We start from the raw sequence: 14,803 nt of genomic DNA, 5'->3' as shown, positions 1-14,803 counted from the left end.
GTCCTCTACTTGCAACCAAAAGTCAAATCTAGTGTCTGATTCAATGTCCCAAATTTGGAATACTGTGATTGTTGGAAGCCAGTAAGGCAGGGAATAAAAAGGTTAGGCGACTTCGTGGCGTGACGTGGCGCGGCGTAATTAGCCTAAATTACGCGCCATTCTTTTGCCTATTTCGCGGCCAATATCTCCCGTAATTCCGGCGCCCTCTATCCCCGTTTCGTTTCCCCCCGTCGTTTTAGCAGATTTTGGTGACCCACCACCGACTCACTAAACTCCCACTCCAATTAAACATTCATTTAAAAAAGGCAATTTAATTTCATACTTGTTTAAGACCAAAACATCCAACAAGCTGCCAAATGAGTCGTTGACCATAATTCAAATTGACTTCACACTTATTCCCATTAATGTTTCATGAAACTGAAGAATGGTGCTGGGGAGCGTGCCACGCGGTTTCCCAAATTTACCTTTCTATTTAAAAATATTAAATTAAATAAAGTTTGTATTGGGTTAGTTATTTGAATATTCAAAATGTTGGGTACAATAGGCAATGCATTGAATGTCATAAAACTGTATTTGGAATCAATTAAATAGGATGACAAAAGTATAAATATTCATACACTCCGAGAATAATATCCATCCAAATTTTAATGAAATTCAATTCGTACCACATAAAATCAAGTAGAATTTATGGCATGCAATGCGATTTTTAAAATTACGAAAATAAAAAATAATAATAATAAAAAAGTTGTTGATGTCAAATATTGAGTTTACAAATTAGGGTTTTTCGTCATTCCCTTAGTTTAGTTTAACGGTAAATGTAAAATGGAAAGGCGGTCCAAGTGGGACCCACTGATCTCACCTCGTGCAGAGCGGCTGCCTATTTTCACGCTACGGTTTACTAATGTAATTTTAATTTTGTATTTTATTTTTTTTAAAAGAGGGTTTTTATATTTTTATAAAATAAAAAACAAAAGGTTAATAATATAGTGGCGCCAAGGCCAACTGGCGCAAGCCTTGTGGAAGGGACGCTTTACAAATCAAGATGCACGTAGTCACACTCACCCACGACCCCCCTCATTACTCTTTTATTTAATTTTATTTTAATTTATTTTTTCTATAAAAATTCGCTTCCATTTTTCTATAAAGAATCCTTCTCGTTTGCATCTCTGCCCTCTTCACCTTCTTCTATTCCCTTCCGTCTTTCACAATTTCTAGGCTTCGCGTTTCCTCTCTTTCTTGCTGCTCATGGCTGACAGTTTGGACGACGGCGAGTTTTGGCTTCCTCCTCAGTTTCTTGCTGATGACGATAATATGCCCAGCCCAAACACTTGTGCTACCAACAAAAACAGTGACCTAAACTGCTTGGGTTCCACTCCCTTCCTGCCTCGACGGCCTTCCTTCCCATTTGAGTTCGGGACTTTTGGTGGGTTTTCGGATTTCAGTTCTCCTGGTGAATCGTTGAAGGGTTCCAGCGAGACGGAGAGTGACGAGGAGGATTGTCTCGCTGGGATTACTCTTCGTATGGCTCAATCAACCATTGATGACGGTTTCGACTCTTATAATTCTAAGGTTTCAATTCGGACCTGATTGCTCTGTTTCTTTTACTGTTATTTTTGTCTAATTTCGGTGGATTTGTTTTTTCTTTTCAGACAAGCCTCTTGTCCGGATCTCCGCAGTCGACTCTGTGTGACCTGGGGAGTGGCAGTGGTTGCAGTCAAGTTTCCAGTCGTGGTAGTCCAAAAAGTAATTGTAAAGTTCCATCTCCTCCAGCTACATGCGATCTGCTGCATGCGGCTGCAGGGGAAGTTGCGCGGATGCGAATGAATGAGAGTCGTGGTGTTATTTCACAGAACAGAGGAACATCTCAAGTCTCTGTTCCGGTGAAAAACTCGAGCACGGGTACAGGGTTTTACCAGCAGTTGCAGGCTATGCAAGTAAATATATTAACCAACCCCTTTATGGCGTTTAAATTATTGTCTAATTATTTGGTCGATTATGATTCCTTATTGGGCTCATATTCTTTGGCAGGTTTCGCACCTGAATCAGAAGGAAATTATGCAGCGACAAAACTTGACTGTCGGTGAGCAGATGAATTCTCCTACAGGGTATCAACGGCAACAGGTCCATGTAATGGTTCAGAATGGAGTGAGGGGCTGTCGGGGATCGTCGTCATCTGCCTGGATTCCTCCGCCGCCGCAGGGCTCTGGAACGAGGGCTCTGTTTCTCGGAACTCAAGGAGGCAAAAGGGAATGCGCTGGAACTGGTGTATTTTTGCCTCGACATAGCAGCACTCAATCTGAGCAACGCAGAAAGCCAGGTAATCTAAATTCCAAGCATGCGGAAGCAGAATGATAAGTGAGCATTAAATTAAGAACCCTCACGAATTGGGTAATGTTTTAAGCAAATCATGAGTTTGTTTTTTCTATCCACAGCCTGTTCTACGGTATTGGTACCTGCAAGAGTGATGCAAGCCCTGAATCTTAACCTCGAGGATATTTGCAGTCAGCCTCATGTTCAACCCATGGGTGGCGGAAGATTGAATTCAGAGAACGGTAAAATTACATCCTCCGTCATAAATTATTATGAACACAACCCTCCCCAGCTTCCACAAATTGATCGAATCATTTCTGTTTTCGTTACTGTGATTGCGTAGATGTTCTCCTGAGGCTGCAAATCAACCGTGGTGGAAATTATGAAAAACGAAACGGCCGTGGGCAGTTACCAACAGACCATGAAATCAAGCTTCCCCAGGAGTGGACATACTGAAACGAAATAAAGTTACGCAATATGATGAAAGTAATTCAAAATTGGTAAAGGAAGGAGACGAGTAAAGAAGGCGGTGCATTTGATTTTGTGGTTAGATTTAGAGAAAAATAAGAAGGTTTTGGTGGGGGGATTCCAATAGGGAACAAAATGGGTTAGGGGTAGCAGGCAAGGCAGGCAGCTATATAAGTTTATTTTGTTGTTTGTTGGGTGAGGGAGTTTGGGTCACTCAGTCAAACTGATGAACAAAAGAAAAGAAAAAAGAGGGTATTTTCCACCTCTTTTGTGTCGATAAATATTTTTCTAGATTCTCTATAAAAGGCATGTGCCCTTGGGTACTTTTTTGGGACTCTCTCTAGTCTTCCCTCCCCTCCCCCACTTGGTTATGCGTATACCCAACCAACACATTTTCAGTAATAATAATAATCCTTTCGCATTACTCTATTTCAGCAGTTCCTTTCTTTATTTGTTTGTAACAACAGGAAATTCATAATTTTATGCTGTTCCGCTTGACTTGATTGGGATTGAAAACGATGGATTTATAATAACGGTTAATTAATTTGTTTAATTAAAACTGAGAGAATAATTGCGTAAATGGATAAGGAGTAGGAGAGGTAGAGAATATAATATTATATATAGTTGGCTTAAGAGGGAAGAATCTCCTTCCCCACTTGCCTGCCCTTGCCCAACTCTGCCCGTTCGGCCTAGATATTCAAAGTTGATGACGTAGGCCACGTACGTGTCACAAACTTGTTCACGTGGCAGCTCTTGTGTTTACGAATTATTTGGGTTTAAAGAAATAAAAGGGCAAAAGTAAATATGGGTGCAATAGAATGTTAATAGTTGTCCAAATATAAGCCTTACCAAGGAAGCACGGAGATTTTATTTATGAATAGGAGGAAAATGAGATAGTGGGGGCCTAGTGGCGGATGGCGTTAATCTGGGGGAGTGATATCAACTATCATCTCTCACTTAATAACAACCCTCACATGGCGCGCACTATGGATGTTTCCCATTTACGCGCACCTTACCCCATTTAGTCCCACCCGGTGACACAACCGTCTTTCCGGCGCCCGTGGCGGTGTTAGGGTCACACGTCCTTTTCATACCCATCGGTGGAGAAACGATGGGCGGGGGGGTTTCAAACACAGAAGGAAGAAATTTTCTTTTCTTCCTGACTTCCTCACTCACGCTTTACAAGCGCGTGTGGTTCACTGACGTAATGCGTGTGGGAGTGCTAATGGAATTTAAAACGCCGTCTGTACGAGTAATGGAATTTAAAACGCCGTTTGTAGGAAACAAGAAGGACATGGTAGTAATTTAAACCGATATCATTTATTTTTTATTTTTTTTATTTTAATATGCTTCATCTCCTCCTGTTGCCATGCAGGACCGAAGTTCGGGGGGGTTTTAATGGCCAGAAATCTGGACCATTCTGGCCATGGGCTTCTTGAACTGGTATTTAGGCACGGTCACAGTTAGTACTCCGTTATACATTTCCGCCTTCACCTTATCCACATCAGCGCCGTCCGGCAGGACGATACGCCGGTAGAACTTTCCACTGCTTCGTTCAACACGGCGCCAAATATCGGTTGTCTCTTCTTTCTCAGCCCTAATTTCGACGCTGATGCAGATAGCTCCACTCTCCTCAATCTCCAGTTTAACTGCCTGCTTCTTCACTCCGGGAAGCTCTAACCTCAACACGTGCGCATCTGCAGTCTCCTTCCAGTCGATCTGAGCGTTGACGGCCGAGGAATTTGAGGCCATGGTAGTACGGAAGGGATCGGCCACGGCGTCTTTCTCACGGATATGATCGTAAGAAGGCCGATCCTCGACGTAGTAGCGATCCTTTCGATCCTCATGTAAGTTGTCGAATAAGCGCCGACCCTGGACGTAGTTGCGTTCTTTCCGATTCTCAGGGGAGGTTTCGTATGATGACCGCTCCTCCACGTAGTAGCGTTCCTTCCGATCGCTAGGGAAGAAGTTTCTGAAAGGGATCGACATTTTTAGCGAGTTCCCTGCTTGCAGGTGAATGAGTATTAGCAGTTGAATTTATAGAAGGAGGAGGGTTACATAAAAGTTGGAAAGATTTAGGTGGAGTGGGATTGATTCCATTTGGTGGTGGAAGTCGCGGTCTATTGATTATTCCATGAAAAATTCACGCGGTTCAATCATATCATTTTCTGAATTTGTTCTCTGGATTGAGGTGACTTCGACGAATTGGCGCACGGCACGGCACGGCACGGCGTCGGAAGAAGATTGGAGGCAAGGGAATTGAATTCGGATCCGTCTGGTGTTCCGTGAAAGTAATACGAATATCACATTCCATTTGGTGATTACGAAGATACAAATTTCAGTTGTGAATTAGGGTTGTTTGAAAGTGGATACAAACGCGAACTCTCCTACAACCATTTCTAAAAATGGGCCTCGTTTATCTGGGCCGATGGGCTGTGTAAGTGGGTGAAGGCCGTAGCCTAGCCTCCTAGCTGCTCCGCTTTTCCAGTGTCAAACGGTGCGTTTCGGTTTTCCTTCGTGACGGAGGAGAGCGAAGAAACGAAAGTGGAGAAAGAATGATTTATTAATTAATTGGCGCGCTTCAGCCTTTTCCTTTATTTTCTTTTCTTTTTTTTTCTTTTCTTCATTTCCGCCGCAATTCTTTGCTTTGCTTATAATCCACATCAGATTAGGACGTTTTGATTCCTTTCTTTTTGTTTTCGTTTCCTTTCTTCCTTATCGGGATCTACGAGTTTCACTTCATCATATTGCTTCTCCTCATACGAACCTTGCATTCCTGGATTTCTCAAGGTCCGTCGGTCTCTCTTCATCTTCTTCATCCTACATTTCGCTTTCTTTCTTTCTTTCTTCTTCTCATCTCTTTTGCTTGTTTGAGGACATATCCAATGCTTAATGATTGCTTTCCTTTTGCGTCTTGCTTCCGTTTTCACGTTGATTGGTCAGGTAATACTAATAATCACATTCCTCATTGTCCTTGTATTCATTCCCAAAATGGCAATGATTGCTTTCCTTTGTCTTTATCTGGGGGAACTGCACTCCTCAATGTGATCAAATAAGGGGGAATTTCTGATTAATCCAACCTTTGAAACTGAGGATGTTCACGGTTATAATGGTTTTGATCTTTTACTAACATCCTTTAACATTGTTCTATTTTTCAGTCTCTGCTGTTGTAGCATGGGATCCAGCTTGGAGCTGAGAAACAGTTCAAGCCACCGCCATAACTCAAAATGTTCTGTTCCACCGCGTAGCGACTTGTATTTTGTGTCAACCAAGGGGACCAATATTGCTCGGGAAACATTGTACCGCCAAGCTAACAGAGTCGAACAGAGTCCAATAGGAGAGGACGAAGTTGTTAGGCATATGTCAAACTTGCCTGCTTATCTCCTTCATACACGCAGACTAGAAAATCTCCAAGACAAGGTTTTGAATGTTGGGGTTCTGGACTGGACACGGCTTCAGAATTGGAAGCACCACCATATTCGCTGTCCAACGCAAGCTAAAGATGTTGCTAGCTGTTCAAATACTGCAATCAAGGGGCGGAAAAAAATACAAAGGAATTGCACATCATCCTCATCACAGGGAAATGTTTCAAACCTGATGCAACAAAAAGAAAGGACAAAGCGTTCAGGTGGGACGATGAGTTATTCAGAAATATTTTCTCCACCCGGTATTCTCCTCGCTTCTGAATGTCCATTGCCTTCTTTAGCTGACGTTAATAATCCAATGATGGGCAGAATGCAACATCCTCTGCTCTGTCATACTACCGCACAACTTTCATGTTTGAGACCTTATGGAGGTAAACAAACAGAGAAAGGAGACTCGGACATTAAGCTTACCGGTTGCGCAGGTAGTTCAGATACAAACAAATTTGGTCCTGTGATGTCTGAAAATACCAGTTGCCCACAGAGTTCAGATAGAAAGAAAATACCTTTTACAAGGTTGATGAAGCCAATACTGAAGCATAAATCCTCAAATCCTCAACATCCTATTGAAGGAAACGTCAACTCATTAGGCCGTTGCCCAACCGGTCTAGGCAGTGCTCACGACAAGAAGCATGCTGAATCACCAATGCAGGGCCTTTTGCAGTTCACGATAATGAATGGTTTTCCGTTGTTTAAATTATTGGTGGATAACAATAGAAATGTGCTTGTAGCCACGGCTAAAGATTTAACCCCATGTGGGAAGAATGGAGCAGCAGGGCAGAGTTGTTATACATTCTACCTAGTTAATGAAATAAAAAGTAAGACTAGTGGTTGGAAACGACCAGGGAATAGGGATAGAAGTTATGGCTATGCCTGCAACGTCATTGGACAAATGCAAATGAATTCCGATTATGAATACAGCAACGGTAAATGTATAACAGAATCGATTTTGTTTGGTGTTGAGATGAGACCAGAAGATCCAGAATCAGCAATCATAATAAAAAGTAGAGAACTTGCAGCCATTGTTTTAGAGGTTCCTACCGAAAACTCGAAACATGATGGGCAACAAAGTTGTAACGTTTTGATAGAGAATGGCATGAAGTTTTTGTCAGAGGATAATGGTGTAGTAATACTTCCAGGGGATGTTCATGGGTCACCAAGCAGCGGACAGCCTTCCACATTGATCAATAGGTGGAGATCTGGCGGAGTTTGCGACTGTGGTGGTTGGGATATTGGTTGCAAACTGCGTGTGCTTTCCATTCCGAACAAACTAATTACATCCAAGGCGTGTCCTATTTCCAAGTGCCTCCAACTTTTTGTTCAGGTAAATCTTTAAATTTTGGTTACAACATTTGATTGATTGCTTCGTTTTAGTCAACTAAAAATCTTGACTCTCTGTTTTGTTTCAGGGAGATGAACAAGATAAGCCCGTGTTCAGCATGACACCCTTGAAGGGTGGGTTCTTTGAAGTTTGTTTCGATTCCTCCATCTCTATGTTACAGGCGTTTTTCGTATGTGTTACAATTCTAAATGGTCAGAAAAAATGATGAAGTATCCCAATACTAATGGAATTAATGCAGTCCGTGAAAATTAGGTTTGTTTCCTTGTATCTAATCTTTTGCTTGGTTGACAAATCCAAATCAAGTCCAAACATGTGACATATCATTGAGGTCGTTATGGGGTTATCGTAACCAGATATCCCCCTCATGCCCGGGTGGACGCAGCAGACACCATCTCCTGGTGCCCAAAGAGTTTGCATTCAGTGGGGCGAGCAATAACACCTGGTATGCCTTCTGAACTGAGAATTAAGGTTGTTGGGCTTTCAACTTTGGTTGCATCTTGCTTGTCTTGGAATCATGTGTTGTGTTGAATTTGGTTGGGTTTTGGTGTGTGTGTGTGTGTGTGTGTGTGTGTGTGTGTGTGTGTTCAGATTCCGCTTTTTTGTGTGTCAGCCTCTCACCCAAACCCTTTCCTTTTTTTACTTTCTTTTAATGCACTACTATTCAGTATACCTATCCTTTTCCTCTCCGACTTGTCATGCCTTACAAATTACAAGATTCTTTTGTCTTCTTTTCTACTAATAATAACTTCACCTCCACCACAAACCTGACACCCCCCCCCATACTAAAATGCCTAAAATACTCGACTGTTCATACTTCCAAGTTTCTTAAACACATCCACAACCACCCATTTTGCCTTACCCCTCTGTTCATAAATTGACAACTATATTGTCTTCAAGTGAGAACAACGTTTTGGGACATAATTACAAAATTCAACCCTAAACCCTAATATAGTTTATGAACAACTATATTAATTTGTTTATTAAAAGAAAAAAAAAAAAAAAAAAAAAGGGAAAAGAATGGCAGGCCAAGATATCATCCCCGGCTCCTCTCGACGCTGGCAGAAGCGTTCGTGGGGTCCAACATGGTCAAGTCCTCCAAACCCGAAAAATGCCTTGGCGTGGACTTGACTCCTCCATTTCAGTTTTCCTTTCCCTTTTCCATTTTTATTTTCAAGGTTTCTTTGGACTAACAGTGAGATATTTTTGGGAAACATAAATACAAAATTTGTATTGTAATAATATATATTCCTCATTTTACGAATTAACTTTTCTTTTTGTTTTTTAATTTGGGCTGCAAACCCAAAGCATTGCTTGCAGGCCACCGGGACGACACGACGGGTTCAAACCCTCTCTTATTCCCGAATTAAGAATTAAAAAGGTAACTTTATCTTTCAACTGTTTTTCTTTTAAATAAACAAATATAGTGCTCATTTATACCTCATTTTCTTTTTCTTAATTAATATCCATTTCAATTCTTTTTTTCTTAAAAAAAAAGAAACAACGTAGATAATTTAACTTCTCCTTTCTCGAAGTTGGCTGGACTTTGGGAGAATATATGCCTTCTATTTTTATTATTGACAATAAATAATAAAAATATTAATTTTTATACAAACTTTCACGTGAATATATATTAGAATTAAAAGTTTGTATTTAAAATAAAAAAAAATAAAAAATTCTCGAAGTCACCGTAAATTTAGGTTTTAAAATTAATTTTTGGGGTCTCCGGTTATTTAATATTATTATATTGATAGACAGAAAAAGAATATATATATATAATATATATATATAGAGAGAGAGAGAGAGGAAGAGGTCAGAGCCAGAACGGCAAATCTTTCTTTCATATTCTCTGTTTTTGTAGTAACAAGCAGCCTTCCCCCCCTTCTTCATTCACCCCCCTCTTCTTTCATTTTCTCAACTGTCTTTCTCCATTTCTTCCATCAATTTCGCCTTTTTTCTTCTTCTTCTTCTTCTTATTCTTCTTCCATCCCACCACACACCCACTATCATACAACAATCCAAAGGGCCCTCTTTCCCTTTCGGCTCTCTTCTTTCACTAATGCCTTCTTTTCTTTCTCATCCATCGCTTCCCCTTCTGCTGCTTTTCCATTGCAATCCCTGACTTGGGTCTTGATTTTGAACTCGATCTTTCTTTTCAATCTGGATTTCCCGGTACCGGCATTTCGTTTTGACTTTGCCGCGCTTTCCGGAGTTCGGTTTCATTTTTATTTTTCTTTTCTGGGTTGGGATTGATTTCTACGCATTGTTAACCAGATATCGAACTTCGCGATGTTGACCTTCAGAGTTTGGGTTTGAAGTAATATGGAAGCGGTGGTTACGCCCATTCAAAATGAATCTTTACATTGGTCGCGAAGCGTCGAAGGTAGGTTGGTGTCTTGATTCAAAATTTCACATTTTTCTGCCTCTCCTTCTGCTGCTGCTGCTGCTGCTGCTGCTTTCCAAATCATATTTTCTTATTTTTCCTCTTTCCTTCTTCCCTGTGAGAAGCTATGGAAAAGATTCTGCGCAGAGATTAGTACGGAGATCAGCCTTCTCATCGACAACTGGAAGTACCTTCTTGGTGGACTTATTTTTCAGGTATTTCTTTCAATCTATTTCAATGAATCATCTCGCATTAAACCATTTTTACTTTTTTTTTAAAAAAAAAAAATTTCCCCCTCTTTTTAAATAATGTTGGTCGGCTTGTTTGTGGGCCCTTGCCCATTCATCTTCTTCCCAATGGAATAATTATTCGCCAGGCTTCGTTTTAAAAGAATTAGAAGGAAACAAGATCCTTTCTATGGCAACCAAACATTTGGAACCGTCTATATTTTAAATTCGAATTGATTTAGTACTTTGATGAATCTACATCATTTGTTTCTTATTATGCAACCAAACATTTGGAACCGGTAAAGTTTGAACACGTAATTTGTCCCAAGTTTTTAAATTGTATAAAGTTTTCCATCTAATATATGCATCCTGTGAATCCAAAGTAGAAGTGACGACTGAACTTTTATCATCTTTTGGAAATGCAACTTTTGTAATCAATGACTGAAGCATGTGGATGGCTTTAATTCATAATTCTAGTGGTTTTAGAGAAGGAGGTAAAAATATGCGCTCTCCATTGTCCAGAATTGTAGGAAATGTCCTCTAAACCATGTTTTCTCTAGCTAACTGTTCTGAAGGCAGGTTCTTGATCATATCTTCTCCTCTAAGATACAGCATTCTAATTATAGGATCTTGTATTCTAGGATTTTGTCATTTTGTCTTCTTATATGTCTAATGTATAGAGCATCTTTCTTCTCGTCAGTACATACATGGAGTTGCTGCTCGGGGAGTTCACTACATACATCGTCCCGGTCCAATTCTTCAGGATGTTGGTTTCTTCCTTCTCCCTGTCAGTACTGATCTCTCTCATCCTTATCTTTTCCCATCTTTTATCTTCTTCTATTCTATTTTGTTGTTGTTGTTGTTGTTGTTGTTTAAGTATATGAGCTTTTTGATATGTAGGAGTTAGGACAAGACAAAGCTTACCTCAGTGAGACTCTTTTCACATTCATATTTTTATCCTTTGTTGCGGTAAGTGATATCTTGGTGATGCCCTCTTTCCATCTTAGTTTACTGATCACTCTGAGCTAATGGTTTCATCAGAACGGTCTTCTGTTCTCTTCATGTTTATAAGACATATAATTATGTCAAATATGTTTTTTTTTTCTTTTTGGACTTAATGGGTCTGTTTAGCTGGTTTCCTGTTTTCAAAAGATTTTTACACCCATACAATATAATTATGCATTAACATGTGTATCCCAATTGCTATGTTTTATGTTTCCCTCTGATTGATTTACTTTCTATTTTTCCCCATTATTTGCAGTTTTAGGTGTACTAATGGATTTTGTTTAATAAAATAACTGCAGTGGTCTTTCCACCCTTTTATTCTCAAGAGCAAAAAGATCTATACAGTTCTCTTGTGGTGCAGGGTTCTAGCATTTTTAGTTGTGAGTATTCATGCATTTATCATACCAATTTCTCATTGTTCATCCGAGTTGGTTATCTTGCTTTAAAAACATTAGAACATTTTTGCATCCCCTAATTCAATGATTGAATCTGTTTTCACCAGGGTTGTCAAATTCTTCGTATCTTAACATTTTATTCTACACAGCTGCCCGGTCCAAACTATCACTGTCGTGAGGTACATTTTTTAAAAAATTCGTAGAGATGTACTAATTTACTTTTTTTTTTTCTTTTTCAATTCTCCTTATGTGTTGGTTATTTTCATTTGTAAGAGGCATAATTCCTATAAATTTGTGTAGCAGTAAAATTTGATGATTGTTTAAACGGGATAATTTATGAACTCTGGCTGTATTATGCAGGGTTCAAGACTTGCCACATTGCCTCCTCCAGATAATGCCTATGAAGTTCTATTCATGAACTGTAAGCATTTCGTAGTCTATTTGTACTTTATTAGTCAAGAGTATTTGTTCCATGGTTTTGTGTTTTTTTTCTTTTTTTTTTTTAATCTGATTTTTTTACGAGTCTTACTTTGCTGGTTCAATGCAGTTAGGGGGGTATTATACGGTTGTGGTGATTTGATTTTTTCATCACACATGATCTTCACTCTTGNTTGTTGTTGTTGTTGTTGTTGTTGTTTAAGTATATGAGCTTTTTGATATGTAGGAGTTAGGACAAGACAAAGCTTACCTCAGTGAGACTCTTTTCACATTCATATTTTTATCCTTTGTTGCGGTAAGTGATATCTTGGTGATGCCCTCTTTCCATCTTAGTTTACTGATCACTCTGAGCTAATGGTTTCATCAGAACGGTCTTCTGTTCTCTTCATGTTTATAAGACATATAATTATGTCAAATATGTTTTTTTTTTCTTTTTGGACTTAATGGGTCTGTTTAGCTGGTTTCCTGTTTTCAAAAGATTTTTACACCCATACAATATAATTATGCATTAACATGTGTATCCCAATTGCTATGTTTTATGTTTCCCTCTGATTGATTTACTTTCTATTTTTCCCCATTATTTGCAGTTTTAGGTGTACTAATGGATTTTGTTTAATAAAATAACTGCAGTGGTCTTTCCACCCTTTTATTCTCAAGAGCAAAAAGATCTATACAGTTCTCTTGTGGTGCAGGGTTCTAGCATTTTTAGTTGTGAGTATTCATGCATTTATCATACCAATTTCTCATTGTTCATCCGAGTTGGTTATCTTGCTTTAAAAACATTAGAACATTTTTGCATCCCCTAATTCAATGATTGAATCTGTTTTCACCAGGGTTGTCAAATTCTTCGTATCTTAACATTTTATTCTACACAGCTGCCCGGTCCAAACTATCACTGTCGTGAGGTACATTTTTTAAAAAATTCGTAGAGATGTACTAATTTACTTTTTTTTTTTCTTTTTCAATTCTCCTTATGTGTTGGTTATTTTCATTTGTAAGAGGCATAATTCCTATAAATTTGTGTAGCAGTAAAATTTGATGATTGTTTAAACGGGATAATTTATGAACTCTGGCTGTATTATGCAGGGTTCAAGACTTGCCACATTGCCTCCTCCAGATAATGCCTATGAAGTTCTATTCATGAACTGTAAGCATTTCGTAGTCTATTTGTACTTTATTAGTCAAGAGTATTTGTTCCATGGTTTTGTGTTTTTTTTCTTTTTTTTTTTTAATCTGATTTTTTTACGAGTCTTACTTTGCTGGTTCAATGCAGTTAGGGGGGTATTATACGGTTGTGGTGATTTGATTTTTTCATCACACATGATCTTCACTCTTGTTTTTGTGCGGAGTTATCAGAAATATGGCACACAAAGGTGCTTGCTTATCCATGGTTAATACGTTTCGGTCTTTGTAATGTTGCATGCAGACCAAAATTGTTTTTGTTCGTTACTACAGGCTTATGAAGCAATTGGCATGGTTGCTTGCTGTGACTCAGAGCTTGTTGATTATAGCATCCCGCAAACATTACACCGTAGATGTTGTGGTTGCATGGTAAGCGTAACACTGATGTGTTCTTGTTCAGATCTTTCCATATCGTTCGTTATCACTAACACACAAACGGTTGATTCTCTATAGGTATACTGTTAACTTGGTGGTGTTTTTTGTGGACAAGAAATTACGAGGTTAGTTTTTGTAATCATGGATTGTTGGTTGTCCTGATGTAGAAAGTTTAATCTTTTATGTATTGGGCTTTCATGTTGCAGAGTTGCCTGATCGTACCAATGGGACTGCACTATTACCATTGAGCTCCAAAGAGAGAGATACCAAGACCCGAGATGAGAGTCACAAGCTCTTGAATGGGAATTCCGTAGACCCCACTGATAGGGTATAATATGGTGAATAGTTCCCTTTCCCTTTTGGATTTGGGACTGTAAAACCACTCTAACATTTACGTTGTTCTTTGTTGTTTTTTGTTTGTTCCTCAGAGGCAGAGGACTCAAGTAAATGGCAAGACTCCTGAAGATGGGAACGCTGTCCATGTTAATACCACGATGAATGGGGCGTAGCACAAACAACACAGAACTGCTTGTGGAGGATTGTTTATTTCTTACAATGTAGACTAATGGCTTTCCTTGCCTGTGGTTGCCTCCTTTTCCCAAGACCGGTAAAATCTGTTATTTATCCTCTCTTATTGGGAAATGCCGTATTTAGATTTACTTTCTTACAGTCCCATTTCTTTGTTTATTTTTTTCTTCTGAAAATTGCCATTTGCATTTGGCAATTATTTAGGCAGGAAGTAAGAGGACTGGATCCTTCTTCTTTTCTCTTAGTTGGATCAAGGAATTAACGTCATCTAACGTAGTTCATTGGTTTAGATTATTTCGAATTTCACTTAGTTTACTGTAAAAAAAATTTTAATGATCAAGTCATCAAAGTCGACATTGTTATAGATTACTGAAAGTTTTACTTTTTGTTTTTGTTTTTAAAGGTAGAAGGCTATCTAGATATGTGCTTTGAAATGCATTGCCTTATGCAATGGGAATGCCACATTGTAAAAGAAATCCTATGTTTTTGCTCATTGCTCATTCATTTTCTTGCTCTATTAGATTCTCACTTGAATGAACATAGTTTCACATTAATTATAATAGCCTAAGATAGTAAAGATTTTCTGCAACCTGAAAGAGAGAGAGAGAGAGAGAGACTTGCCATATGATAATTAATGTCTAAGGAAGAGTTGAAAGATCGTTGTTTTTCCTTTTATGTAATCTTTTACTCTATTAGGGTGTGTGTGTGTGTGTACAAAGTGGCCTTCAAAA

At 39.0% G+C, this 14,803-nt stretch overlaps 3 protein-coding genes across 4 annotated transcripts; 2 read left to right on the top strand and 1 right to left on the bottom strand.

Annotated features, from left to right (window-relative positions):
• The first annotated feature begins 1,044 nt into the window (after window positions 1-1,044).
• LOC111790220 lies at window positions 1,045-3,199 on the top strand. Its single transcript, XM_023671069.1, has 5 exons — window positions 1,045-1,569; window positions 1,650-1,934; window positions 2,029-2,317; window positions 2,433-2,552; window positions 2,654-3,199. Exons 1-5 carry the CDS (start codon window positions 1,246-1,248, stop codon window positions 2,764-2,766), a joined length of 1,131 nt encoding a protein of 376 aa, XP_023526837.1. The 5' UTR covers window positions 1,045-1,245; the 3' UTR covers window positions 2,767-3,199.
• Window positions 3,200-3,617: 418 nt separating this feature from the next.
• On the bottom strand, window positions 3,618-4,802 carry LOC111790222 (18.1 kDa class I heat shock protein-like). The gene has a single exon (XM_023671071.1). It carries the CDS (start codon window positions 4,765-4,767, stop codon window positions 4,174-4,176), a length of 594 nt encoding a protein of 197 aa, XP_023526839.1. The 5' UTR covers window positions 4,768-4,802; the 3' UTR covers window positions 3,618-4,173.
• A 513-nt stretch (window positions 4,803-5,315) lies between these two features.
• On the top strand, window positions 5,316-14,453 carry LOC111790219 (phosphatidylinositol:ceramide inositolphosphotransferase 1-like). Of its 2 annotated transcripts, XM_023671068.1 has the most exons (12): window positions 9,364-9,922; window positions 10,048-10,137; window positions 10,850-10,936; window positions 11,050-11,118; window positions 11,454-11,534; window positions 11,657-11,728; window positions 11,910-11,970; window positions 13,261-13,360; window positions 13,443-13,538; window positions 13,623-13,669; window positions 13,751-13,872; window positions 13,973-14,453. In XM_023671068.1, exons 1-12 carry the CDS (start codon window positions 9,890-9,892, stop codon window positions 14,051-14,053), a joined length of 939 nt encoding a protein of 312 aa, XP_023526836.1. In that variant the 5' UTR covers window positions 9,364-9,889; the 3' UTR covers window positions 14,054-14,453. The 2 variants fall into 2 exon arrangements, 1 of the variants encoding a protein (XP_023526836.1); XR_002814461.1 differs by lacking the exons at window positions 10,850-10,936; window positions 11,050-11,118; window positions 11,454-11,534; ... (5 more) ...; window positions 13,751-13,872; window positions 13,973-14,453 and adding exons at window positions 5,316-5,721; window positions 5,937-7,524; window positions 7,610-7,794; window positions 7,896-7,984; window positions 8,848-8,920 and having other exon boundaries at window positions 9,814-9,926; window positions 10,048-10,133.
• The last annotated feature ends 350 nt before the right edge of the window (window positions 14,454-14,803 follow it).

Source organism: Cucurbita pepo, chromosome LG03, assembly GCF_002806865.2.
Source record: "Cucurbita pepo subsp. pepo cultivar mu-cu-16 chromosome LG03, ASM280686v2, whole genome shotgun sequence".
NCBI lineage: Eukaryota > Viridiplantae > Streptophyta > Magnoliopsida > Cucurbitales > Cucurbitaceae > Cucurbita > Cucurbita pepo.
This window is presented reverse-complemented; position numbering and strand designations above follow the sequence as displayed.

Excerpts from the sequence above, each read along its gene's own strand:
- LOC111790220 (XM_023671069.1), top strand. The coding sequence starts at position 1,246 with ATGGCTGACAGTTTGGACGACGGCGAGTTTTGGCTTCCTCCTCAGTTT. Across the intron at positions 1,935-2,028 it reads AGCAGTTGCAGGCTATGCAA|GTTTCGCACCTGAATCAGAA; the intron begins GTAAATATATTA and ends ATTCTTTGGCAG. Across the intron at positions 2,553-2,653 it reads AAGATTGAATTCAGAGAACG|ATGTTCTCCTGAGGCTGCAA; the intron begins GTAAAATTACAT and ends GTGATTGCGTAG.
- LOC111790222 (XM_023671071.1), bottom strand. The coding sequence starts at position 4,767 with ATGTCGATCCCTTTCAGAAACTTCTTCCCTAGCGATCGGAAGGAACGC.
- LOC111790219 (XM_023671068.1), top strand. The coding sequence starts at position 9,890 with ATGAATCTTTACATTGGTCGCGAAGCGTCGAAG. Across the intron at positions 11,535-11,656 it reads GGGTTCTAGCATTTTTAGTT|GGTTGTCAAATTCTTCGTAT; the intron begins GTGAGTATTCAT and ends TGTTTTCACCAG. Across the intron at positions 13,873-13,972 it reads CCGTAGACCCCACTGATAGG|AGGCAGAGGACTCAAGTAAA; the intron begins GTATAATATGGT and ends TTTGTTCCTCAG.